General features: G+C 48.1%; 1 protein-coding gene and 1 long non-coding RNA gene across 13 annotated transcripts in view; one reads left to right on the top strand and one right to left on the bottom strand.

The window, feature by feature from the left end:
- CHFR (checkpoint with forkhead and ring finger domains) overlaps positions 1-21,776 on the bottom strand; it is a 29,453-nt gene extending 7,677 nt beyond the window's left edge. The window contains exons 1-14 of one of the 12 annotated variants that reach the window (XM_044776143.2): positions 21,319-21,776; positions 20,995-21,138; positions 19,811-19,875; positions 17,281-17,380; positions 14,723-14,832; positions 13,819-13,878; positions 13,460-13,669; positions 8,396-8,563; positions 6,617-6,776; positions 5,559-5,713; positions 5,306-5,468; positions 2,918-3,060; positions 1,287-1,403; positions 449-532 (exon numbers count right to left, since the gene is read on the bottom strand). In XM_044776143.2, coding sequence (XP_044632078.1) covers positions 449-532; positions 1,287-1,403; positions 2,918-3,060; positions 5,306-5,468; positions 5,559-5,713; positions 6,617-6,776; positions 8,396-8,563; positions 13,460-13,669; positions 13,819-13,878; positions 14,723-14,832; positions 17,281-17,380; positions 19,811-19,875; positions 20,995-21,138; positions 21,319-21,548 — 1,909 coding nt within the window. In that variant the 5' untranslated portion in view covers positions 21,549-21,776. Of the gene's footprint in view, positions 1-448; positions 533-1,286; positions 1,404-2,917; positions 3,061-5,305; positions 5,469-5,558; positions 5,714-6,616; positions 6,777-8,395; positions 8,564-13,459; positions 13,670-13,818; positions 13,879-14,722; positions 14,833-17,280; positions 17,381-19,810; positions 19,876-20,994; positions 21,276-21,318 lie in introns of those variants that run through there. The other 11 variants (XM_044776144.2, XM_044776145.2, XM_070515766.1 and 8 more) reach the window with 11 other exon arrangements.
- Positions 21,473-22,320, top strand: LOC123288182 (uncharacterized). Its single transcript, XR_011505279.1, has 2 exons — positions 21,473-21,611; positions 21,773-22,320. It is a non-coding gene; the product is annotated as an uncharacterized lncRNA (long non-coding RNA).
- Positions 22,321-25,039: the final 2,719 nt, after the last annotated feature.

Genomic DNA, 25,039 nt, shown 5'->3' with positions numbered 1-25,039 from the left:
TCATTATAGAGTTCAGAAAGAATAAAAAGTTCCATGACAAAATACTACTTTAAAGAGAGAACAAGTAAAATGACTTCTGTTCCACTGCCTCCTGAAACAGACAGCTCTCCAAGTCTCCTTAGCGCCTGGTCTGTTGTCATGGAGTCTGAACACTGAGCCAGACTGTGTGTTTTCAGTGGTGGTGTTCCTTGTGCATAACCCTCCTGACTGTGAAGTCAGTGTCCCCCTAACTGTTCTGTTATTGCTTGGTTTTGAGCTAACATGGACTGACGCTTCTAAATGGCAAAACCTACGCAAAATGTCACGAAAAGCTAATTAATTTGTGGTGACCAACGGTGGTCTCCCCTTCCTCGGGCACACGGAAGACCACACCACCCTGTCACCGCCCTCAGGTGCACCAAGGAAATTCGCAAAAGCCAAAGTGACTCAGCTGAAGAGCCGACATTACCACAGAATGGTGCCAGGCAGCCAAGGCAGCCGGTCCGGGCGCAGCCCCAGTACAGGTGGCAGAAGGGCTGCAGGCAGACAGCACCTGTGGAAACAGAGCACAGCCACCAGGCGGGCATCTCAGGGAGGAAGAAATTCAAATAACAGGGGCCAGCCCAGTAGCACAGAGGTTAAGTTCTCACACTCCGCTTGGGTAGCCCAGGGTTTGTGGGTTTGGATCCCAGGCATGGACCTACACACCACTCATCAAGCCACACTGCAGCAGCGTCCCACATACAAAACAGAGAAAGATTGGCACAGATGTTAGCTGACACAGATGTTCCTCTTTTTGGTGAGGAAGATTGGCAACAGATGTTAGCTCAGGGCCAATCTTCCTCACCTAAATAAATAAATAAATAAATAAAAGTAGAATTAAAAAAGAAATTCAAATAACCATGAAGTAAACGACAGGCTCGCTCTCAGCACTAATCCAGGAACTGTAAACTACACCATCGTAGTCCACCTACTAGATTTAAAAGCGACACAGAGAACTACTGTGGCCCTGATATGGGGACAGATGTCAGAAGTGGACTCCTGAAGGAGAACCACCCATTATGGAAACTCGGTGTGTGATGGGGGCAGCGTTACCAATTGGTGGAAAAAGATGGATAAGATGGATTACTCAATACAGTCACGTGGGGAAAATTATTATGCAGATGAAAAAACAGAACTGCATCCGCACTTCAAACCATAGACAAAAGTGGACAGCACTGTGGAACCCGAGCCTGGAGGGACACGGGCGAGGCTCTGTGGTGCGGAGGTTGCTCAGGAAGGCAGCGTGCACCCACACCCTTACTCACACTGCTGGGGGGCGATGCGGGGGTCCTGCTCGCGCTCCGCCCTTCGGTCGGGCATGGGCTGGAAGCAGCAGGTACATATGGCGTGGCTTCCCTGCAGGGTGCACACGTAATCCTGGGCTGCGGAACAGACAGGATGTCCCGGAGGTGCAAGTCAGGACACAGGCAGAAAGAGAGCAGGTTAGGCCCATATCTAGAGGACACCCACAAAGTATACATGAGGAGAGACAGACCTACGAGAAAACCCAGAGAGAACTCAGTCCTATTCTCCTAAATGGCCAAATGACAGTCTACCATTTAAACTAAGGAGTTGCTTTTTTTTTTAAGATTTCATTTTTTTCCTTTTTCTCCCCAAAGCCCCCTGGTACATAGTCGCATATTTTTAGTTGTGGGTCCTTCATGTTGTGGCATGTGGGACGCCGCCTCAGCATGGCTTGATGAGCAGTGCCAGGTCCATGCTCAGGATCCAAACCGGCAAAACCCTGGGCCACCAAAGTAGAGTGTGCGAACTTAACCACTTGGCCATGGGGCTAGCCCCTAAACTAAGGAGTTTAAATAGACCGAAAAATAGCCAAAGATATCTTTTGGTATAGTGGTTGTATCAAGATTTCAAAGATTCCTTAAAGGTTTTCTACCATTTCCTATAAGGGAAGGGCAGGCCATAAAGCACATACCATAAAACAATAAAGCAAGTTCTATATTTAATCTCTGCATCCTCCAAATAAGTAAGTGACAGACCTGGAGGGCAAGACTGGTGGACCCCGCCCCGGGAGCCACGTCCAGGTGGTCCAGCCCCAAGACACTCGTCCACCACCAGGAGGCTCTATCTCTGCATGCACACTGGCTACAGGCCCCATCTCAAAGGGACTTTAGTCTGCACTCTGCAAGTAATAGAGCCCACCTGTGAGTGGCAGAGCCAGGAGCTGGCCAAGCACTGCACTGCCTGTCCCCATCCACTGGGCCTACAGGAAGCCACCGAGAAAACCACGGCACACTGTCATGGCAGATGGTTAAGAATGTGGCTCTGGGTCACAATCCTGGGTCGGTGGCCTTGTGACAGGCTCAGGCCAACAGTGGCTAAGAGACTGGGCCCTTGTGGGGCCACTAACCACAGAATGGCCAAGGCTGAAAGCACAGATTGCACATGCCCACTTTCCCTTTCTTGATGGCACCTGAGGACTCACCCATTGGAAACAGGCAGTGACAGAGCTCAGGGAGGCTCTGTTAACACCACAACCTGCTGCTGGAAAGTGGCCAGTCTCTCATTCGAGCAGCCCATGTGTGCTGGTCATTTGCTTCGGCAAGCACCACTGGTGATGCCATCACCAGTGATTTGGCATCACCAGTGGTGTTTGCCAAATGCCCTGAAGCAGAGGGCTGGGGGGGCCAAGTGACAGAATCAAGACTGAATCCCTAGGGGTGTCCAGGAGCGGAGGCCCACAAGTGAACAAGCTAATTATCTGGCTTAAGAGCCCAAAACAGATTATGAGAAGCAACGAGCTACAAGAGGTAGTGGGATTACTTGAGGCAGGACAGGAGAGCAGGGGGAAGCCAGAGAGAGGCCAGCAGAAATGCCAGCCAGCATCCCAAATGGCGACAGCAGAGCAACAGCACGGAAGGCGCGGCTGTCTCACCTGTTGTGACACTGGCAGATGTTGACGGTGCGTCCCCCGGGGCCTGGGGTGCCCCTGGCTCGCTGCCGGGTCCTGGGCAGGGAAGGGGCTGCCCCGCTTGCCTTCGGTACTCGGGGCACTGTCTGCACACAACGTATGGCTGGCTGCAGGGAAAGAAGAGGCAGACCTGGAGTGTGCAGGAGTGGCGTGACAGCCGCTCTTGTGGGTGTGGGTGGTGGCGACCATGCCCCAGCCCTTACAAGAGCAGACCCAGACCCCCAGGCCCACTGGCCCCTCCTCACGCCTCAGCTCTGCACCATCTGCTGCCACGCAGTGTGTGCAGAGGGAAGGACAGAGCGTCCCCGCCTGGCACCCCGTCAGCGCTCCCTCCGCAACAGCAGCTGAGGGCTCTGCTCTCTGCCACCTCCCGGCTCCCCTCCCCTGTGCTTTCCAGAGCCCTCACTCTCTTCAGCTATGCTGGGGTACTGAGACATCTCCTGCCTGCCCTCACTGCGGCACAGCATCTCCTGCGGCTGTGCACTCAGTCCCCACATGGGGCAGGATGCACTCTCACAGGTTCGATGCTGGGGGAGCTACGAACCATGTCCAGAGGTGCACTCAGCCTGCCCAGTGCACTCAGTACTTGTCACCCTGGGCACCGACAGAGTGTCTGCACATCCTTCCCTTTGTTAGAGTCAGAGCACAGTGAGCACAGTTGAATGCTGCTGTCCTCAGTGAGCCTGCCAGCCGGCGGCAGAAGCCCTGCACCACGCCGAGCTTTAGGCACTTCAGCTGAGCTATCACAGTCTGCAGACGGTAAAAAAGAGCCCACAGGGAGGACGAACACAGACGCCTCCCCTCATCTCAGCCAGGGAACACCTTCCTGGGCCTGCCACCAACAGCAGGACCCAGGGAGGGAAGAGTAGGGAAGACCTGACTAGAAAAAGCAAAAACAGTGAAAAGACGTTCGGCCTCATTTGTAAGAAAAACATTCTGTAAATGGGCACGAGGCCACCTTCCTCTCCTGCTACACCATGTCAGCAGGAATGACAGAAATCCCTCCACGCACCCCTCAGAGAGCCAGTGAGCGCCTTTTTGATGCGCATTTGATGACACAAGTGTCAGAAGTCCAGCAAGGCATTCTCCAGTCAGACTTCGACCTGAGGCTTCCACCGGCATCTACTCATCTCCACGAAATAACTGGCCACGTGCACGAAACTATAAACGAAGGCCATGCACTGCAGCCCTGCTTCTCAATTAAAATTATCGGAAATAGTACAAAATCTTATGTACGGTATAATCCCATCTTCATAAAAATATTTATATTACATTCTACCTTGTTTAAAAAAAGTATGTATGACTATGTATATGAATGGCCAGATTGATATAAAATAAGGTGTTCACATGATTTTCAGTTTCCTTCTTCGTTTTTTTTGGTGAGGAAGATTGTCCCTGAGCTAATATCTGTGCCAATGTTCCCCTATTTTATATGGGACACCACCACAGCATGGCTTGATGAGCGGTGTGTAGGTCCACACCTGGGGTCCAAGCCCACAAGTCCTAGGCCACCAAAGCAGAGAATGTGAACCCAACTACTATGCCACTGGGCTGGCCCCTTGGTTTCTGTTCTTTTTGCTTGACCATTACTTGCTAAATTTTGTGAAAAGAAACAAGGTTTTGTTTCTTTGTCTGTTTAAATATCATGGCCTCGACTCAAAATCCTTGATTTCTGAGTCAGGAAACATCAGCGTTCCACAGCAGATGAACCAAGGTCTCCTAGGATCACATCCTCTCAGCCAGGTGACGGTGGCTTTTCTGTAATGACATCCTGACAAATGATAAACATTGCAACTTAAATGGCAGAACCTGATGGCCACTAGATAAGCTACAGAGAGTAAGGGTGCTCATGTGGGACAAGAACATATTAAATCATAATCATGACATTTGTCATAGCCCGTGAGTCAGGGAGCTGGATGAAGAGTCCGCAAATAAAAGGGTATCAGCTATGTGGTCATCATTTCTTAACAGATGTAAGTCAACCCATTATGGTGTCCACCTAAAACCTACACAGTGCTATATTTCAATTATATCTCAATAAAACTGGGAGAAAAGTGCAGATAAGCAGCAAAAAAAAAGAATAAATGTTCCATGTATATCTGGGGAAAACAAGGGTATTGGAGGAGGCAGGGCAGCAAATATCTTCAGTCACCTGGTCAGTGGCTGTCCTCAGCACCTGCCCCACTCTTGCCACACTCAAGGCAGGTGACGTCACTACCCAACATCACACGTCAGAAGTGAGTCCAGACCACCAGCTGGGAGGCAGGTGGGCTGCTCAGTGCAGAACCCAGACTCAGACACCATGCTGCCTGCCCAGCTCCTGACTCCACTCGGAGCCAGGTGCAGGCTCACCTAACATCCGAGGATTCACTGTCCACATCCGACAGCTCCAGCAGGTCCTCTGAACTCCCCTCCTCATCAGAGAAAGACCTCCTGACTTTGGGCTGCAGCATGTCTTGAGTGATCTTGTTCCTGGCAGCCATGCTCCGCACATCTTCCTCACTGCGACTCTTGTCTGCAATTCAAAGAACACAGCTCTGCTGGCTGGGGGCTCCTGGGGAGAGACGCCTCGGGCTCCTGGAGCTGGGCAGGCTGCCCCACTTGCCTGGGTGCTGGAGAAGGTATGCCTCCACCAGGTTGTTGAGAATGTGGTTTTTACAGATCCGCTCAACCGGACAGCGGCAGGTGGGACACAGGGCAGAGCGCTCCATCCAGCCAGAGTAGCAGGCCGCGCAGAAGGTGTGCATGCAGGGCTGCAGGCTGAGGGCACAAGGACAGGTGTCAGACACCCCCTGGGGCACTCGAGGGTAGAGGATCGGGCCACCGGTTGCAGCATGCCGGGGCACAAGGGGCATGGCCTGCCTAGAGGTGAGAAGCAGGGACTCCAGGTCACGCTGCTTCTTTCCCCAGAGGAGGATGTGGCCTTGCTCAGGCTGAGGGTTGGTTACAAAACAGAAAAGAGATCGAACTCCCTGCCCAACAAGCCCTCTTGACTCAGCGGAACCTCAAGCCCGTGCTCCTCGTGCGGCGCCCACTGCAGGCAGCATGTGTGTCCTCAGCTAACAGATGGGAGACGCCACCTGCCTTTCACAACCCACCTGAGAAATGGTCCCCGCACAAAAACACCGCATTCCACCTAAACTGCTTTAACTCAGTCCTTGTTAATTTAAAGAAGCCAGAGGCACGAGGCAATCCGTATTCCAGGAGGGATAGGAGAGGAGACTGTGACTTAGGAATACGAGGCACAGAGACACTGAGTGTAGGAAAGATCTGAATCTCCGCTAAAATTCGGACAGGCACTAACTCTTAAGTTCCCACAGACAAGCACGGAGGGCTCTCCCCAGGCACTCCTAGGCTCTTCACTCTGGGACACTTGCTGTACACTGACTGTCACACTTCCTCTGCTCGGTTAGTTCACCTGATCCATGCCTGAGGTGGCTCAGGCCACACAGGTTAGACGTGACCCATGTCTACCACAGCCACCCCCACATCAGCCTTGGTCCCGGGGCTAGGTTTCTGGCTAGTTGGCCACCCAAGTCAAATGACAATGGTAACCTCAGCAGACTCAACCCCAAACATGACTCAGAATTTGCTTCACCCATGGCCTCTGCTCCAGAGCCCACAGCCCTCCCTGGACGAGGTCCTGCGGCCATGGTGCACTACCTCACACAGTCGTGCAGCAGGTCCTGGCAGATGATGCACGTGAGCGTCTCCTCCATCTTGTCCGGCTTCACGGCCACAGTGCTGACATCCTCGAGGGCTGTGTGGGTGTCTCTACTCTGGTCCGCGACCAACATCTGCAGCTCCAGGTTGGGCTTCCCGTCTGCAAGAGAAAGGGACACGTTCTGACCGTCATGACCAGGGAGGAAACAGACGCTTGGTCTTTTGTTTTACGAACATCTGAACCTGTGGGCAGAAGACAAAAGTTCTCACTGGTGCTCGCATTTTAAACGGCATTTTTAAGGCCCAAAATCAGCCTCATATTCCAATATGCTTAAATTCTGTTTTAGAATAGTTAACGACACAAAGGACATTTAGGACACATGGTTAAGAGACAAAGGCCAGCTGTCAAAGAGTATCTGTGTATAATGTCACTTTCGTTTAAACAAACAACATGATTCTCGATTCATGGACACGCAGGAAGGCACAGGCCACAGACTCACCAGGAGCTTTAACAACTTGCTTCTTTTCTTCTGCTAATGTGTTTTAATTTTCCTACAATGCTCATGTGTTGTTGATGACAGATTTTTATCTTTAATTAAAGAAATATTTGCACACAATTTAAAAAGTCAAATATTTAAAAGAAAACGGAAGCAGCAGTTGTCTGTCACAGCCTCTCCCCACCTCCAAGCTCCCTCTCAGGGAGCCACTCTCACACCTTTCCAGTTTCTCCTGCATGCACTGCCGTGCCCTGACCTCTAACGCTGCACCTAGGTTGACCGACATCATCTCCCAGCCTCTATTATGGTGGAGAAGGATTTTGCCCCCAGGCCCCCTTCCTAGTACTGCTGTAACACGACTGCTGGCTCAGGATATGGTACTGCTGTTTATCATGCTTAAGTATTCACTGCCGAGACAAATAGAACACTAGAGCTAAGTTTTCTTTCTTACACAATTTTTCATTTTTGCTGGAGTTAAAAATGGCTTCAATTTTATACTTGCTTACCTTTTTCTGTACCTGTTGATGAGTCTTCCCACACCCTCCCCAAGCTGATAATTCAATTTCCCACTCAACACATCAGATAATCTCATTTTTGTCCCCCAGGCCCCTCCTGGAGCCATCCTGTCACACCGCTCCAATCTGAGAGCTGCTCGCAGGCCTGTCAACCAGCTACTGTCCTACCACAACATTCCCAAATATTTTTTACAATCTTTTAACTTTAGCTTTTAAAGTGTAGGTTTTTCTCTAAATCACCTTTAATGTGAAAGTTCAAACTATCACTTAAAGATAACTTAGTGTTAAAAACTAGTTGTCAGGGGCTGGCCCTGTGGTGCACTGGTTAAGTATGGTGCATTCTGCTTTGGCGGCCAGGGTTTGCAGGTTCTGATCCTGGGCGCAGACCTATACCACTTGTCGGCGGCCATGCTGTGGCGGCAACACACATATAAAGTGGAGAAAGACTGGCAGTAGATGTTAGGTCAGGGCTAACCTTCCTCAGCAAAAAAGAAAAATTGGTTGTCTTATCAGGATAGAGTGGCATTGTTTCCAGACTAGGAGTTTATCCTGATAGTAGACAATTTGATCCCAATGATGCAAACAGGAAAGAAGAGGCCCAGATTTCCATTTGGAAAATGTTGAAGTACCAAAGATGTCAGCCTGAGACAACGTCCTCATGCTTTTGCAGAAGATGAGGCCCCATTGGGGATGGACCAGACAGTCCCATTGGGGCCCCAAGGCACTCACAAGAGGGTGAAGGATACACAGAAACACGAGACTCTGACCTCCTTTCATTCTCTTCTTAATGGGTTCCAAATCTTCCTGATCCTGGGGTTCCAACAGAGAAAAGGATGCTCCCTCTCTGTCTGGGAAAGCTGAAGGGAGGCTGGAGATCTCATCACTTGCCTTGGAGGGACCACACCCTTTTGGGGAGACATCTGCATCTCTGGAGCCTGAGAAAGGGAAGGGACAAACAAGAGAGGTTCTGATTTATCTGCCTTGGAAGGAGAGAGCGTTTGGGGTAACGCACCACTGATTCAAACCAGGTGCAGGTAATCCACAATGCCTTATTTTGAAAATAAATGCTTACTAAAAATACTTGTTTACTCAACTCACATTTCTTAAATGCATTTGTGCCCAACGTTGTGCTCGGTAGAGCTGGGGGCAGGTAGCATCTTCACAGTGAAAAAAATGCAGAGATGTTTGTGATGGGGATCAGCCCTTGCACAGTCTAACATGGGGCCAGTCCACATGCTGGTAATCACGTCACACACACTATGCTCTAGACAGTGTTAACACAGAGGTACAAGTGAAGTCGAGAGCTTCCAGAAGAGGGATGCAGCAGGCTGCAGACTGCAAGGAGATGAAGACCAGAGAGGAGATGGCAATGATGACTGCGAACTGTTTTCCAGACAGTGTGATAAAGGGAAGGAAGGGAGAGAGTGACTCGCAGGGAAAGTACTGATCTACATAAGCAAGAAACTCAAGTCACACTGAAATGAACTGGGCACAAAGCTATGGAAACTTTCCAATAACTTTTATCTTAGCAAAGACCTAGTTTATAATATGACAGTATAATACATATCTAGTCTATAATATTCATATGGTGTTACTATTTTGAAAAAGCTAGAAACTGGCCTACAGCAGCTGAAAAAAAAAAGTGAGAATTGTTTGGGGACAAATGAACTCGGACACTAAGGGAGGAAAACAGGCAGCTTCCTGGGCAGGTTCTTGGTGCTGGTTTTCACTCCCGCTGTGGTCTCGAGGGCCTTCTGCGCTCAGGAGGGCTTCTCACTCCAGAAGAAGATTATGATGATGGTACCTCCCTGACAGCACGTGGTGAGAAGTAACTTCACACTTATCAAAAGCCCTTGGTGCCCTACCTCACATTTAGCAGGTAAGTATTAGTAAGTATTAACTATGGTTGTTTTGTTAGTATGCATACACTTAGGCACTCAGATAGAAACATTTCCCCAAGTTGTCATAATTGGAGCTAACCTTTCCATTTGAACAATTTGCCTACAGCAGTATTTTTTTCTGATCATGCTTTTATTCTTTTAAATTACACAAGTAATATACGAATGCATTGCCCTTTTACGGCAGAATATTCCATCGTGTGTGTAGGTATATGCGTGTATATAATACATATACATACTATACAACATATATATAATATACACACACATTTTCTTCACCCATTCATTCATCCATGGACACTTACGTTGTCTCCATATCTTGACTATTGTGAACAATGTTGCAGTGAACATGGGAGTGCAGATTTCTTTCAAGACAGTGATTTCACTTCCTTTGGATATATGTCAAGAAGTGGGATTGCTAAATCACATGGCAGTTCTATTTTTAACTTTTTGAAGATCCTCCATACTATGTTCCATAGTGGTTGCCCCAATTTACATTGCCAGCAAGGGCACACAAAGGTTCCCTTTTCTCCACATCCTCACCAGCATTTCTTACCTTTTGACTTTTTGACAATAGTCATCTAGCAGGTGTGAGGTGGTACCTCACTGTGGTTTTGATTTGCATTTCCCTGATGATTAGTGGCATCTTTGCATTGATCATCTTTTCATGTACTCGTAGGCCATCTGTATGTCTTCTTTGGAAAAAGGTCTATTCAGCTCTTCTGCCCATTCTTTAATCAAACTGTGTTTTTTGCTATTCAGTTGTATGAGTTCTTCATAAAGTTTGGATATCAACCTTTTATCAGATACACGATTTGCAAATATTATCTCCCATTCCACAGGCTGCCTTTTCATGTTATTGATGGTTTTCTTTGCAGTGCAGAAGCCTTTAAGCTTGATGTAGTCCCATTTGTTTATTTTCAGTTTTGTTGCCTTTGCTTGTGGAGTCAAAGCACTGCCCTTTTTTTTTTTTGAGGAAGATTAGCCCTGAGCTAACTGCTGCCAATCCTCCTCTTTTTTCTGAGGAAGACTGGCCCTGAGCTAACATCCATGTCCATCTTCCTCTACTTTATATGTAGGACGCCTACCACAGCACGGCGTGCCAAACGGTGCCATGTCCACACCTGGGATCTGAACCGGTGAACCCTGGGCTGCCGAAGTGGAATGTGCAAACTTAACCGCTGTGCCACCAGGCCAGCCCCAAAGCACTGCCCTTTTAAAGAAATTAGAACATCATCAAAAAATTATCAAAAAAAAAATTATCAAAACCTGACCATTCACACTTACATTGTGCTATACATAAAAAGAGAATAGAAAAAACTCTACTGCTAAAATAGGTTTTCTTTATAGGCCAGAGCTGTTTTGTGCTTCACTTCTGAAGAGTTACAATAACCACAAAACGCTCAGCTTAGGACCAGAGACAAGGCACATTTGGTCTGGTTGGAGATTTGTACTCAATCCCAAATGCCCATAACCTTCCATCTTATCTGAGCTTGTATGTGACACGCTCTGGGGCCACACTCAGGTATGCTGAACACTTCTCTCGGGGCTGCCATTACGTGGGGGGAGACTTCAGGTGAGCGGAACCAGCAGTGGAGCAGCACCCACCCCAGCTGTGTGTGCCTCTGCAATTGAAGGATCCCGGACAATGCTGTGAACGGTGTGTGGGCCTCTAGAACCTGTAGAACTTCAGCCATCCATGTAGTTTTTCCATTTCTGGCATGTTTTCATCTTGAGAGTGTGATTGCCTTTTCTTTCACTCAAGACTTTGAGGTAATGATGCTAAAACAGAGGAAAATCAAAAGGCCTCTGAGAAACTGGGATTACAGTTTAGGAGTTACCAGGAGACAGGCCAGTGGGCCTCTTTTTGTCACTGGTTTGGTCTACATAGCCCCTCTTCTCTCTGAGGTGCTGGGTGAGACTCACAAGGCACTCACTGTCCACAGCCTTTCTTGCTACTAAGCATGGCTAATGAGCATCTAAGAAGCCCTGAAAAGTCACAACCACACACCACAATGGTGTTCCTCAGACAGCAGGGGTGTCACAGATCTGGGAAAAGAGTGAAGTATGCTTCTTGGAGCGTGTTGCTGCTGAGGATTTAGGCACAGGTGGGCACAGGGGCCTCTGAACAAAGAAGGTGGGGGGTGCTACAAAGCCATAAGGAGGATAACAAACAGGAAGTGGAGCTGCATGCCTCAAAAAAGAGGAACAGTATTGGCAAGTAAAAAGCCAAATTCACAAAAAATCGATACAGGTTCAAACGATGTGGGAGAAGACCTTCACTCAAGGAGGCATACTGAGTCCTGCGTTTCCTGCCTCTCCTTCCCCACGTCCCACCAGAACAGATGTAAAACTAAGGACTATTCTGCAGCAGAGCAGCCAGATTGGCCAATGGGATGGATTTCTCCAGAAATCTTCTGGGAGAGAGTTCTTTGCTGCTGCTGAGCAGTCGACAGAGCCACTTGAAACAAAAGCCCTTTTCACAGAGGCTCCCCTGTCCTGCTTTTGAATGTGGTTGTGATGGCTAGAGCCCTGGCAGCCATCTTGCAACCACAAGATGAAAAGTAAGAGGACAAAGAGGCAACATGCGATGGACAGAAAGTGTCTGGTGACATCCTGAGCTGATGAGCCAGGGCTAAGCTGTGTATCTCCAGACTGTGTCTGGGAGCCAGGTTTTCTGTTACTCACATCCAATCACACCCTCACTGAGATTTAAGAGGGTCTTCTCTCCATAAAAAGTCTGTAGACGGGCCAGCCCCGTGGCCTAGTGGTTAAGTTCAGCAGACTCTGCTTCGGCAGCCTGGGTTCAGATTCTGGGTGCAGACCTACACCACTCATTGGTGGCCATGCTATGGCAGTGACACACACATGAAATAGCGGAAGACTGGCACAGATGTTAGCTCAGGGCAAATCTTCCTCCAGCAAAAAGAGGAAGATTGGCAACAGATTTTAGCTCAGGGTAAATCTTCCTCAGCCAAAAAAAAATCTGTAGAGTGCTCCACAATGTAAAAATGAGAGAGCAAGCATTCTAGGGATAAATAAGAATTATCCCAAAACTAGCTGAAGAAGGCTATAAAACTTCACTGAAGAACATCAAAGAGCTCAATAAATAGGGAAAAATACCATTTTCCTGGGTATTGTAAAAATGTCCGTTCTCCCCAAATCAAAATCTCAACACTTTTTAAACTTGAAAAGTTAATTCTAAAGATAATCCAGAAGGAAAATAGCTAAGAGAGTAAACTAAAACAATTAATACATAGAGTGTGATCCAATTTAGGAAATATATGTATACATCTATTCTACATTCTAACCCTACAAGGAAACATTCGCGTCACGCTGTACCGAGATGGTCTGAACTTCTTCTAGTGACCAGAGAGGAAAGTAAAGAATTCATGCTGTAAGGACCAGTATATGTAAAACTGGTTAAATCATATGCTCCTCTGGGTGAGTCTTGAAAACATGGTGCCGAGTAAAAGCAGCCAGATATAAGAGGCCACATAGTGTGTGATTCCATTTATACGCAGTGTCCAGAACAGGCACAGCCAGAGGGACAGGACGCAGATTACTGGCTGCCAGGGGAGGATGAGGAGTGACTGCTGGTGGGTACAGGGTCTCCTTTCGGGATGATGAAAATGTTCTGGAATTAGATAGTGGTGATAGCTGCACAACACTGTGAAGACAGCAAAACCAACTGAAGTGTACTTTGGGTGATTTTTATGGTATGTGAATCACATCCCAATAAAACTGTAAAAAATACCACAGAACTATGGGCCCTCACCTTCAGCATTTCTCTTGGGGATGGAACATGAAGACAATATTTACTACCACTGAGAGCCCGACGCCACCTCTGAATTCCTTAGTGGCTTATCCATTTCTGCGACAACACGGCTCAGGATTAGTGAACGCAGCTCCCACCCAAGATCCCCATCTCACCAGAGCTGGAGGGAGGCACTCGCCCTGCAGAGGTGGGCTCTGTGGAAGAGGTAGAGGCCGTGGGGAAGAGGGCCGACATTGACGTTGATGGCTGTGGTTCCTCAAAGCACACCTGAGTGGTGGGCGACGATGGCAGGACCTGGGGCTCGTCACCTCGCCCGGCCCCTGAGGTATCTTTGGTGACGTGGAACACGTTTTCTTTATTAGCTTCTGTAAGCACAAAAGGAGTAGGAGGAGCGCACTGAAGGCTCAGGTGGAGCACCGCTGCTCCCGGGAGGGCACCCCAGCAGATCAAGAGGTGCCTCAAACAATCGACAGCCCTTCACACGCACCCACTGCTTGGCTACGATCTCACTTACCAAAGCAGTCCTGTGTCATGCTTTGCTTCTCATGCAAAGATTCGTAGAGGTATGCCACATCTAAAAGGAAATTGACCACCTCAGTGCAGGGTCAGCCCACGTACCAGCGAGAACTCATTTTTTTCTTCTGTTGCCTCCAGTTACTTCGCAGTCACTCTGTCCCTGTTGACTATTTTGACTTACCAGCTAGTAACATTCACCAGTTTAAGGGATTTTAAAACCAGTGATCCAGACGACTTAACCAACATTAAAATAATTAAGCCTCAGGAGAAAACGTCTGGAACCAGGAGGCAGACTGAGGGAAGGTGAAGCGACAGCTGGGTGATGAATCTCTGCCTTGCTCATCCTTTCGAACGACCAGAATGAGCAGACATAAGGCCCGTCCGTGTGGCCAGGGGCTGGCTTTGACTGTGCCTGCGACAACCTCAGGAATATTGGTGCCTTCTTCCTGTTTCGGGGGTGGCCTTCAAAAGACTCCCCTAACTCTCCTTCTTCCACAAACAGACACTCACAGCTGCAACAGCCCTAACGGAAGCCAGTCTAACCTCTGCAGTCTCCTTAACGTCTCCAAAAGCGGAATGTCAATGCCTTCAGAGCCTAGAATAGGTCTTATCCCCACAACACAGACTCCTCTATGTCACCAAACCATCCTCATTCACGGCCCCTTGGCTGCCATTCCAAGAGCACGGCTCCTGACCACGTGTCATTTCTGACTGCAAAGCCAATGCTCCCATTCCTCAGCAGACAACACTCACACCCAGAAGCTCTGCCAACAATAAAGGAACGTAGCTAACACTGACCTTCCTACAGGCACTCTCCTTCCACGAGGCCAGCCGGCTGTGGCAGGACTTCCCCACCATACACCACCCACATGTCCACCCCAGCAGGTTTCCCTCTTTCTTACTGTGTTCTGGCTCATTCTTCCTGTACACCAAGTAGATGACATCCCCGGTCTGTAAAGGGCAAATCTGCTTCTTAACAACCTTCAGCTTGTTAATTACCGTTCCGTTTGTGCTGGAAAGACAACAAAAATGCAATTTATCCTACTTAAAATAACTTGGAGTTAAAAATGTCTTTTTCTAACACCGCTAGTGAAGCAGTTCAATACCACCACTTTGAAAATGATAAACACTCACAGGAATGACGTCACTACTTAATGAGGCACACACACAAGTGCTGCCATACAATTCTCTTGAGAACAGCCTGCCTGTGGCCCTTACTGACAGCCTGACAGTCTCATCAAGTGTTGAACACCTCCATGCTCCGACGCCACACTCTCCGCCCTCCGCCTCCTGGGGTCGCGGCACTGCTAAGTGCCACGCTCTGATTGCCAGCTTCTCTCCTGCTCCTGCACTCAGCTCTGCGCACTGCTCTAGCCCTCCCTCCCGCAGTCAGACGTGGGTCAGTTTACTCCTCACACACTGATCATGCCTATGAGATGGCTCCAGCAGAAGCAAACAAATGCTGGGCTTCTGATGGGAAGATGGCATGGTCCCTGCAGTTGGAAGGTCGCTCCCGTCAGTCAGGGACCCACTGCGGGTGGGACAGGCGCAGGGTGTCGCGGGATAGACAGAAGCCTGAGTCAGCAGGGCTGGGAAGTACTTCCCTGGGGAGGGCCTCCTGAGTGGACACCCGACACAACTTCAGAGGTGGGTGAGCACAGCCTGGGCAAGGGGACAGCGGGCAGGACAAAAGCACAACTCGGCAAGTGGGCAAACTGACGCAGTATCAGGCACTCAAACCACCCCTGCCTGAACCCTACGGATTCTCTCCTGAGGCCTCTGTGCTGAAGAGGCTTCACTTCTATGTCTGAGCACATGTCACCGCTTTCATTTTCTGTAAAGGGCCAGACAGTAAACAGCTCAGGCTGGGCAGTCACACAAGCTCTGGCCCAACTACTCAGCTCTGCCACTGTCGCATGAAAGCAGCCAGACTACGAACTGCAGGGCCGTGGCCACATCCCAGTAAAACTGCACTTACAAAAGACACAGGGCTGCCACCATACTGCCTGGCTTCCCCTCACAAGCCATCCTCACCCTCTTTCAAACCAAAAGTCTGATTTCACCCTTCTGCTTAAACCCCTCTGATAACTTCTCACTCTCCCAGGTTGAAGTCCAGACTCCCTAGCGTGGACACTGGGGCCTTCCTGCTCGAGTCTACGGCCCAGCTTTGCAATCACCACTCACTCTGACCACGCAGGGCCTGCTCATGCCCCTGGGCCTCTGCACCTGCAGCTCCTTCTGTCTGGAACAGCCCCTTCCCTCCAGCCACCTCAGCCAAGGCATGCAGCAGCCTCCAGCAGCGGGAAAAGGCATGGAAGGGATTCTCTCCCAGAGCCCCCAGAAGGAGCTCACCCTGCCAACACCTTGAATTTAGGCCAATGAAACCTGGGTTGGATTTGGGACCTCCAGAACCATAAGATCATAGATTTGTATTGTTTTAAGCCACTAAATTTGTGGTAGTTTGTTACAACAGCCACAGGAAGCTAATACCGCTGTAGAGGCAGTGTGGGGAAAGCCAGGACCTGACACAGGAGGATGGCTCTAGAACCAGCAGTTACTGTCCATTGCGCTGAGAAATAAAGAACTCCATCTGCCATCTACTAGAAGAGGGGGAGGAGCATCTGTTCTTCCTAATAAAACCTAATTCCTAGTCTTCCAAGAGCGCCCGACCTCTACAGAAATAAAAAAATCATTTGGTGGGAAAGGCACACTCTCAACGTACTGCGGGAAGGGCACCTGCCACCTGTACCAGGTTTAACGCAGGCACATTTGGACCCAGCACTCCTTCCCACAAACATATTCCAAGAAAATGATCAGACATAAATGCAAAGAGCCTTGGAGGAGAGTCACTGCAGTGTCATTTATAACAAGAAAAAGCCAAAACAATAAATTTCCATCAGTAAGGGAGCTGACAAATAAGTTGCTATATAACAATAACGAAAAAGACACGAGAGATCTAGACGTACTGACATGTCAAGCACTCCATAAACATGAGTGACAAAAGCAGAAACGACAATATAAATAGCATAACCTCACTAATACAAAATAAACATGTATGTATTTTTAATGGGTGAGTGGGATTTTGGAAAGCTTTTCACTTTTGTGTATTACTTATGTTGTACAAGAACTAAGGAAAAAAAGAAAGATTTTTTTGATCAGGGGAAATAAGTCTAACTTGAATAGATATGAATGAACCAAAAGTTTATTACTGCCTTTTAAGTCGTATTTCTGAGATATTTTTGCTTAAATCTAAATACATTCAGGAAGTGTCACAGACACCGAAGCATCACTGAGCTTCCCATCCTGGAAACCAGAGAATCCATTTCCTCACACCTCGAGAGCCCAGCAAACCACGGTGGCACAGAAAACGAGCCCTCGCTTCTTCCCCACAGTTACCAGCTTCAAGTCAGCTTCCTGAAGCAACACGAGAAAGCAGAAAAGAACTTCAGAAAGAGCTTACCTGGTATCCTCCAGTGATACCTGACCAGATTTTTCATCCACTGTAATTTTACAGTGATCTCCAGAGACCAGCTTATTGCCGGGGAACGAAAGGTCACAACCTTAAACAGACAGGGGACAGGCTGGTTACGACCGTGAGGAACATGCACAACCCGGCCCCTTGCTTAACCAAAGCACATGACTGGAAACCAGGACCCACACTGCACACACACAAGGAGACAACACTTAATCAAATAAGGTACAAAGAAATTTTTTAAAAAGCATTTAAGTGTTAATCCAAAACAAAGGGATAGGGACTGCGTCTTGAACCTTCCTGACTCTCATTACCTAGAGGATACCCCATCAACACCTACAGCTACACATCAAGAGCTTCTTGGTGACAATTTTACAATATGCACACATATGCAGCTAGCCTGGTAAATATTACAGAACTTTAAAAAAACTAAGGGGCTTAATTAAATAATCCTTCAGTATCTTAACTCAATCCTTAATTTCTTCTCTGTGTAATCTAAGGTTTCATAAATCATCACAAAATTGAAGCAATGACAGAGAGTCATAGAAAATATGACTGAGCAAATTATCATAGGCATACTTATGTTTAATAAAATTTAAAACAGAAGGGGGATGCGCCTACAGCTGAATACAATCACTCCATCTGCCTTAAATGCAAGGGACAAATTCTCAAATACTTTGCTCTCTCCTTATAAAAAAAATAAAGCTTTCAGGAGCTTTTTAATATCCCATATACAATATACAATAGGTTTATACTATATCTGCTAAGATTTACAGTAGCTTTATTTTTAATAACCCACAGTGGGAAGCAATATAAGTGTCCATCAACTGGTCGTCAATTAACAAACTGTGACACATCCAAACAATAGACCACTACTGATACACACAACAGCAAGGATGAACCTCAAAAGCATTACGCCAAGGGAAGGAAGCCAGACACAAAAGCCTGGTGGAATACTGTGAGTCCACTTAGATGACATTCTGGAAAAGGCAGAACTATAGGGATAGAGATCAGATTGGTGGATGCCAGGAGCTAGGGGTGAGGCAAGGGGACTGACTCCAAAGGGCCAGCAGTGAACTTTCTGGAGTGATGAAATGTTCTACATCTTGACTGTAGTGGTGGTTTCATTTCTCAAAACTCACTGAACACCTAAAAGAGGAGAATTTTAGGGGTTGGCCTGGTGGCACAGTGGTGGTTAAGTTCACGCACCACGCTCCAGCAGCCCAGGTTTTGCAGGTTCGGATCCCAGGTGTGGACCTACACACCACTTATCAAGCCATGCTGTGGCGGCATCCCACATACAAAGTAGAGGAAGATTGGCACAGATGTTAGCTCAGGGCCAGTCTTCCTTACACACCAAAAAAGGGTGTGTGTGTGAATTTTACTATATGTGAACTATACTTCCACGGACCTTAAGTATTAGAAATCTTATTTGCACAAACACTTTAAATTATGAGAAGTACTTTGTTACGTTTATCTAAGGCGAATTTCATTTGTGCTCAACATCATCCCAGTACACTGAGCATAACCACCAGGATAGTCTCCTTGCAGCCCCAAACCCAAGACTAGTCACTGTGTCACTGGAGTGGGTTTTCAACAGGCTTCTTCACACTGGAACTAATTTGGATTAGAGATACTTTGTGCTAAAGCTCTATTCTTGGCATTTGCCCTGCTTGTCATTCAGTTGGTTCAATCTCTCACATGCTTAGTACACATTTCTGCCACTCCCCTAGAGTGGGGACCTCTTTGGGAAGGCGAAGCCCTCATTTCCCTTCCCACATATCAGTTCAGCTCTCTTTTTTCCTCAAAATAATACCCTGTATATAGCAAGAGTGTAATCATTTTAAAATAAATATAATCAAGTTCTACAACTCTTACAGAATGTTTGTGTGCCACCAAAATTTCTATGTTGGAGCCCCAACCCCCAATGTCACTGGATATAGAGATATGGCCTCTGACGAGGTGACAAAGGGTAAATGAGATCATTAAGATGGGGCCTTAATCTGACAGGGCTGGTGCCATTACAAGAGGAGGAGACACCAAGGCTCTCTCTCCCCACAGTAGACACAGCAAGAAGGCAGCCGGCTGCAATCCAGGAAGAGGCTCTCACCAGGAAACAAATCCACTGGCACCTTGATCTTGGACTTCCCAGACTCCAAAATTGTGAGAAATAAATTTCTGTTGTTTAAGCTTCCTGGTCTGTGGTATTTTGTTATGGCAGCCTGAGCAGACTAATAAAGCAACCTTTACATTTTGCTGGAAAGGTTAATACATTCACTGGAAGCACTTCTATTAAGAAATAGACTAACTCAACAACACAGTTTTGCTCCTTGTATCAATGCGTAAAATGATGTTATTACAATGTTGTGTTATAGCAACAATGGCTAACATTAAGTGCTAACTCTAAGCCAGGCTCCTTCTAAGCACTTCACATGTACAATCTCATTTAATCCTCAGTGATTCTATAAAGTAGGTAGAAAGACACAGAAAGGTAAGTTGTTAGCCCAAAGCAAGTTACGTGGTGGTGCCAGGTTGGAAACACAGGCAGTTTGTCTCCAGGGCTTCTGCTCTTCACCAAACTTCCTATTACATCAATGAAAGACAATTAATGCATTTTTCAAGAGTTTCTAATGATATGCAGATATATTTTCAAATTTGTAAAGAAAGATTTTTTTTAACTTGATATGGGGATTTAAGACTGCCAAAAAAACCCTCCCCAGACAAAAACAGGTGCAGGTACATGATAAGGGGTAAAATAGAACCAAAAAACATTTACTTTTAAACAGGAATCTTTCGAATTCTTTCTTCTTTAAAGTATAACGTCAGAGAGATAATTAATTTTCAGACAAACAATATTTTTCTTGGCCTGACCAGTGCACTTTTCTCCCTGCAGGAAGGCTCCAAGCGAGGCCAAAGTACCAGATGGCTGTTCAGGAATTTAGAGCAGTAAGTGTGAGAGTGAGGGCACGTTTCTCACTAGCTGTGTGACTTTGTTCCAGTCTTTAGTTTCCCAGATTCACTAAATCAACAAACATTTGAGCAGCTCTACTCTAAGAGCTGAGACTTGAGATGTTTTTAATGTAGCCATCTACAGCTATAAATTTCCATCCGAGCACTGCTTTAGCTGCATCCCATAAGTTTGGGTACATTATATTTTCATTTATCTGAAGGTATTTTCTAATTTCCCTTGTGACGTCTTCTTTGACCTATTGGTTGTTTAAGTGTGTTACTTAATTTCCACATATCTGTGAATTTTCCAGTGTTCCTTGTAACTGATTTCTAATTTCATTCCATCAAGATCAAAAAAGATGCTCTATGTAGTAATGAACTTAAAAAGATTGCATTCTGGGGAAAAAATGCACCTACTGCAGAAAGTTGTAATGAGGATTAAATAATTTGCACGAAGCACTCAGAACTGACCGGGCAAACCCATAAGTGAATAAATGGCAGCTCTTACAGGACAGCCCACTCCACTGGAAAAACTGGATAGCACAGCGCGCCCTGCCCAGGGGCCTCCCACAGCCTGGTGGGCCCTGTCTCGCCCAGCCCCCGTCCCCAGGGCCCAGGTCCCCGCCCCTCAGCCCCTGTCCCACGTCCTCCGCCCCCGGTCCCCGATCTCCGTCCTCCAGCCCCTGTCCCACGTGCCCCACCCCACGTCCCCCGATCCCCGCCCCCAGCCCTCGGCCCAGTCCCGCCCCGCACCTCTCCTCCGCCCGATGGTCCACTCGCGTTTCCTCAGGAGGACGTGCGGCTCGCCCTCCTCGGCGCCCAGGCGGAGGAGCCTTCCCCACGGCTGCTGCTGCGGCGGCTGCTCGCCCTCCGCCGGCCGCTCCATCAGATTCACATCTGACGAAACCCGGAAACATCTGTGAGACTCGGGACCGCAGAGGGAGACGCTGGGCCCGCCTCCCCCCGCCCCGCGGCCCTCCGGCCTCGGCGCCCACGCCACGCCGCCGCGGGCCGGGCCGCACGCCTCAGGCCTCCCGGGTCCCGCCCGCCGGCCCGCAGCCCGCGCCGTCCGCTTACCCCCCGCCCCGCGCCGAACCCGGAACCGGCTGCGTCGCCGCTGTCAACAGACATTGCGGATCCCTCAGCTGATCCGCGGGGCGGGGCCAGCGGCGTCCGCGCCCTGCGATTGGCTGGCGGTGGCGCCCACCGAGCGCGGCGGCTAGAGCGGAACCGGGAACGACCATGGAGAGGGGAATGTGGGGGCTAGCGGAGCGTGCGCAGAGGGGAGGATGCGGTCTAGACGCCATCTTTGGTGCTGGTCGGGAGACTTCGTCTTAGCGGATCTCGGAAGTAGCTGCTGGCGGCGCCACGTTAAGTCGGGGCAAAGGGGACCGAGTAATTGGGAGGTTGGGCACCGAGACAAATGCTCAAAGCCGCGTTGCAAGTGCAGATGGCGCTTCGTTTTGCGAAGCGAAGGTCTGCTTTACATAGACGAGATAAAATGCACATCGAAACATTCGGATTTCCACAGGTCGGGGGGCGAAGATCGGAAAGTTTGAGGAGGCCCTGCAGAGCTCTGGCGAGTGAGGACAGCCCGGCCGTCGGCGGCCGGAGCGCGAGGCGGACACCTCCGGGCGTGTGCCGTGCCTCCACGTGGAACGCACGCCTCCTTCGACTCGGCTGGAACCCAGCGGCATTCCCGCTGCGCTCCGGAGAGGGAGGCCCCGGGTGGTCCCTGCCGGCGTGGAGGCGAACGTGGCTGGACACGGGCGGCCAGCCCGCGGCGGCTGCGGTCAGAGGGCGGGCAGGCGTCGGCGCTGGCAGGGCTCCGGAAGGGGCTTCTGAAAATGGGAAGTGGACGCCCGTGGTGTAAAAAGAACAAGCATATTCAAACTTTCCTGAAAAGATAGGACCTGCCAGTGGGTGCCTTAGGAAGAGAGTCTAGAAGTCAAGGGAGGGAGGGAGACGTCTTTCACTATATTCTCCTTGTGTAGTTTAAATTTTACACCATTTGTTATTTTTACCTTCTTCACTTACTACTGTGTTTTTCTCTAAATAAAAAAAAATGTGAACCTTCTATCCCTGACTGTTACTCAGTATTATTTTGTGGGGGACTGAGGTCTCTGTGCTTGCTCTCTGAACCAGGGCCTGTCTCAGTCCGCACGAGGCACACCGTTCACTGAAGCTGACCCAAAGGAGCAGCCCCAGGCTTCTTGGGTGGGAGGCTTCTGTACCACCTGGACAGTGAGCGAGCTCAGGCCTAAGACGCCTGGCAACTTAGCCTTGGTAAAGTGCGTCTCTCCTGGCCGTCTCAGATTCAGGACATAGGAAAGACCAGAATTTAAGATTCCTCTGAAGAAGTTTGGTTTAGAGGGAAAAAAACCAAGTCATAGCACCTAGTTGGACTCTGGGTGTTGGAGACGATATGTGCCTGGCTAATCAGGCCTTTTTGGTCAGATGGAAATAGTATATTCAAGAACACAGCTGGTTCAGCCCCAGCAACATCTCAGATTTACATGAAGAATTGGCAACTACTCCCTGGTTGAAACCTTATCCTCTCTGTCCCTCCCCATCACCTGAAGCAAATTCACTGGCTCAACAGGGCCCTTGATTCACCTACATTCCCCTAAAGTCTGGGCTTGATTCACTCACGGTTTGGTTTTGGTGTCCAACCGGTTGCAGTGGTTCTCCAACTGTGCAGACATAAAAACAGACATAGTCGCTCTACTCTGGACAGAACTGATGGCCATTCTCACAGCTCTGGCCAATACCTTGATTTTTTGACCCTTGAATTGTTGCCAGTGGTCTAGCTGTCTGTTCTGTCACTTTGAAAAATACTCTGACAGATTAAAGACATTACTCTTTGGGGCTACAGAATATAAAAACAATTTGTGGCTGCCTGTCAGACTGTCCAGGTCAGTCATATAGATGCCGTGGTTCTTTGACGAAAGCAAATAGAACTAAGCTATCAAGCCTACCCCTCCCAGATCACCAACTGCCACCTGCAACAATCATCACACTGGAAATTCCACTGTATCCTCTGTCACAAACTGGCAAAAGTAAAGGATTCTATGTCCCTGACATAGAAGCTAGCAAGTACCTTGCCAGATGGCAAACCTTATACCTTGTTCCATTGGAGGAGACTTGTGACTCCTGCCAAAAGTTGGCTCATTGGTTTCGTATTAATGGATGACACATTTCTCGGGGCATTGACCTCCCTGCTGCTGGAAAACTGACTATATCAGCCCTTTGATGCCTTCTCAGGGCTACCAGTGATGCCTCACCACTCTTGACACTTTTTCAGGATAGAGTATTGTTATTTCATCTGATCAGCCAACTCTGCACACATTGATTTGGCCCTTGAAATTAAACTAAACTCTTTCACATTTTCGACTGTCTGGACCATCTGCCATCTCACAGGGGTGCATCTTTTGTTACCAAGTCCATTTAATAATGACTTATAGTCAGGGTATTCCAGGGATCTGCCAAGATCCCTCATCGTTTCCCGTTCTACTCACCTGAGTTGGGTTGTTTGGTTACTGTATTAATTTCCCATTACTGCTGTAACTAATTGCCACAAAGTTAGTGGCTTAACACAAACTTGTTATCGAATAGTTCTGGAGGTCAGAAGTTCAAAATGATTCTCACTGGGCTAAAATTCATGTGTTGGCAGAATGCGTTCCTTCTGAAGATTCTAGGGGAGAACCTGCTTCCTTGTCTTTTCCAGCATTGTTTAGCTCATGGCTTCTTCCTCTTTCTGCAAAGGCAGCAGTGGCGGGTTCAGTCTTTCTCACCATGCTATATCTCTGTTTCCAACTCTTGTGCCTACATCTTTCACTTATAAAGACCCTTGTAATTAAATTTTGCCCACCTGGATAATCCAGGGTAATTTTTCTATCTAAAGATTCATAATTTAGTAACATATGAAAAATCACTTTTGCCATATAAAGCAACATATTCATAGGTTCCAGAGAATAGGAAGTGGACATATTTGGAGGTCACTATTCTGCCTACCACACAGTTAGTAAACTCTGTTGTCCCCAAATAGGGATCATCTCTTGTATGTTTCCTGGACAATGTTCAAGAAAGAGTGGTAGGAAGATATGTGAGATTATATAGACATATTTTAACACTTTAGGTTTCCACTCTGACCATTCCTGGGCATGATGCTTCCGTGTTTCACCCACGAGCAACAACAGACCAGCCTGATTGTAATCTCCTCCAGGTGGCTGTCCAGATGGCTGTCCAAAAAGAATCCTAAGGGATGGAAATAAAGTCAATTCTGGTTCATTCACCTGAATTTTCTTGTTGGGGTGACACAGTCTTGAATCACAAGACTGATAATCACTTGGTTAAGTATACTGCTTGCTGATTTCCCCTACAGTGGCCCACACAGACCAAAGTGGGAGATATCGTGAGTCTCTGAAATTTTTGTAAAAACACTTTTGTCACAATCCACAACTTCCAGATGAAAAGTCTGGGTGTGAATTTGGATTAATTGTTGAAAAGATGAAGGTAAAACTCCTGAGATAAGACATACTGATTCTGTAGCAGTGAAGAGTAAGCAACAATTGTGGCAATTCAGAGCAGGGTGAGGTAAATGGGACAGCTAACACACTCTTTGCCCCCCTCTGTCCAGCACTGCACGCTGATTCAACAGCTGCAGCTGACAATCTGGCCTGCTGCCAAATTTGTCATGCCCACCCACAGCCTAGAAAAACCAAACCAAATCTGACTTCCAGATTCCAGTCCAACATGTAAGTAGCTTGGAAGTATCACTCCCAGCCTCACAACGAGA

This window comes from Equus asinus, chromosome 8 (genome assembly GCF_041296235.1).
Source record: "Equus asinus isolate D_3611 breed Donkey chromosome 8, EquAss-T2T_v2, whole genome shotgun sequence".
NCBI lineage: Eukaryota > Metazoa > Chordata > Mammalia > Perissodactyla > Equidae > Equus > Equus asinus.
This window is presented reverse-complemented; position numbering and strand designations above follow the sequence as displayed.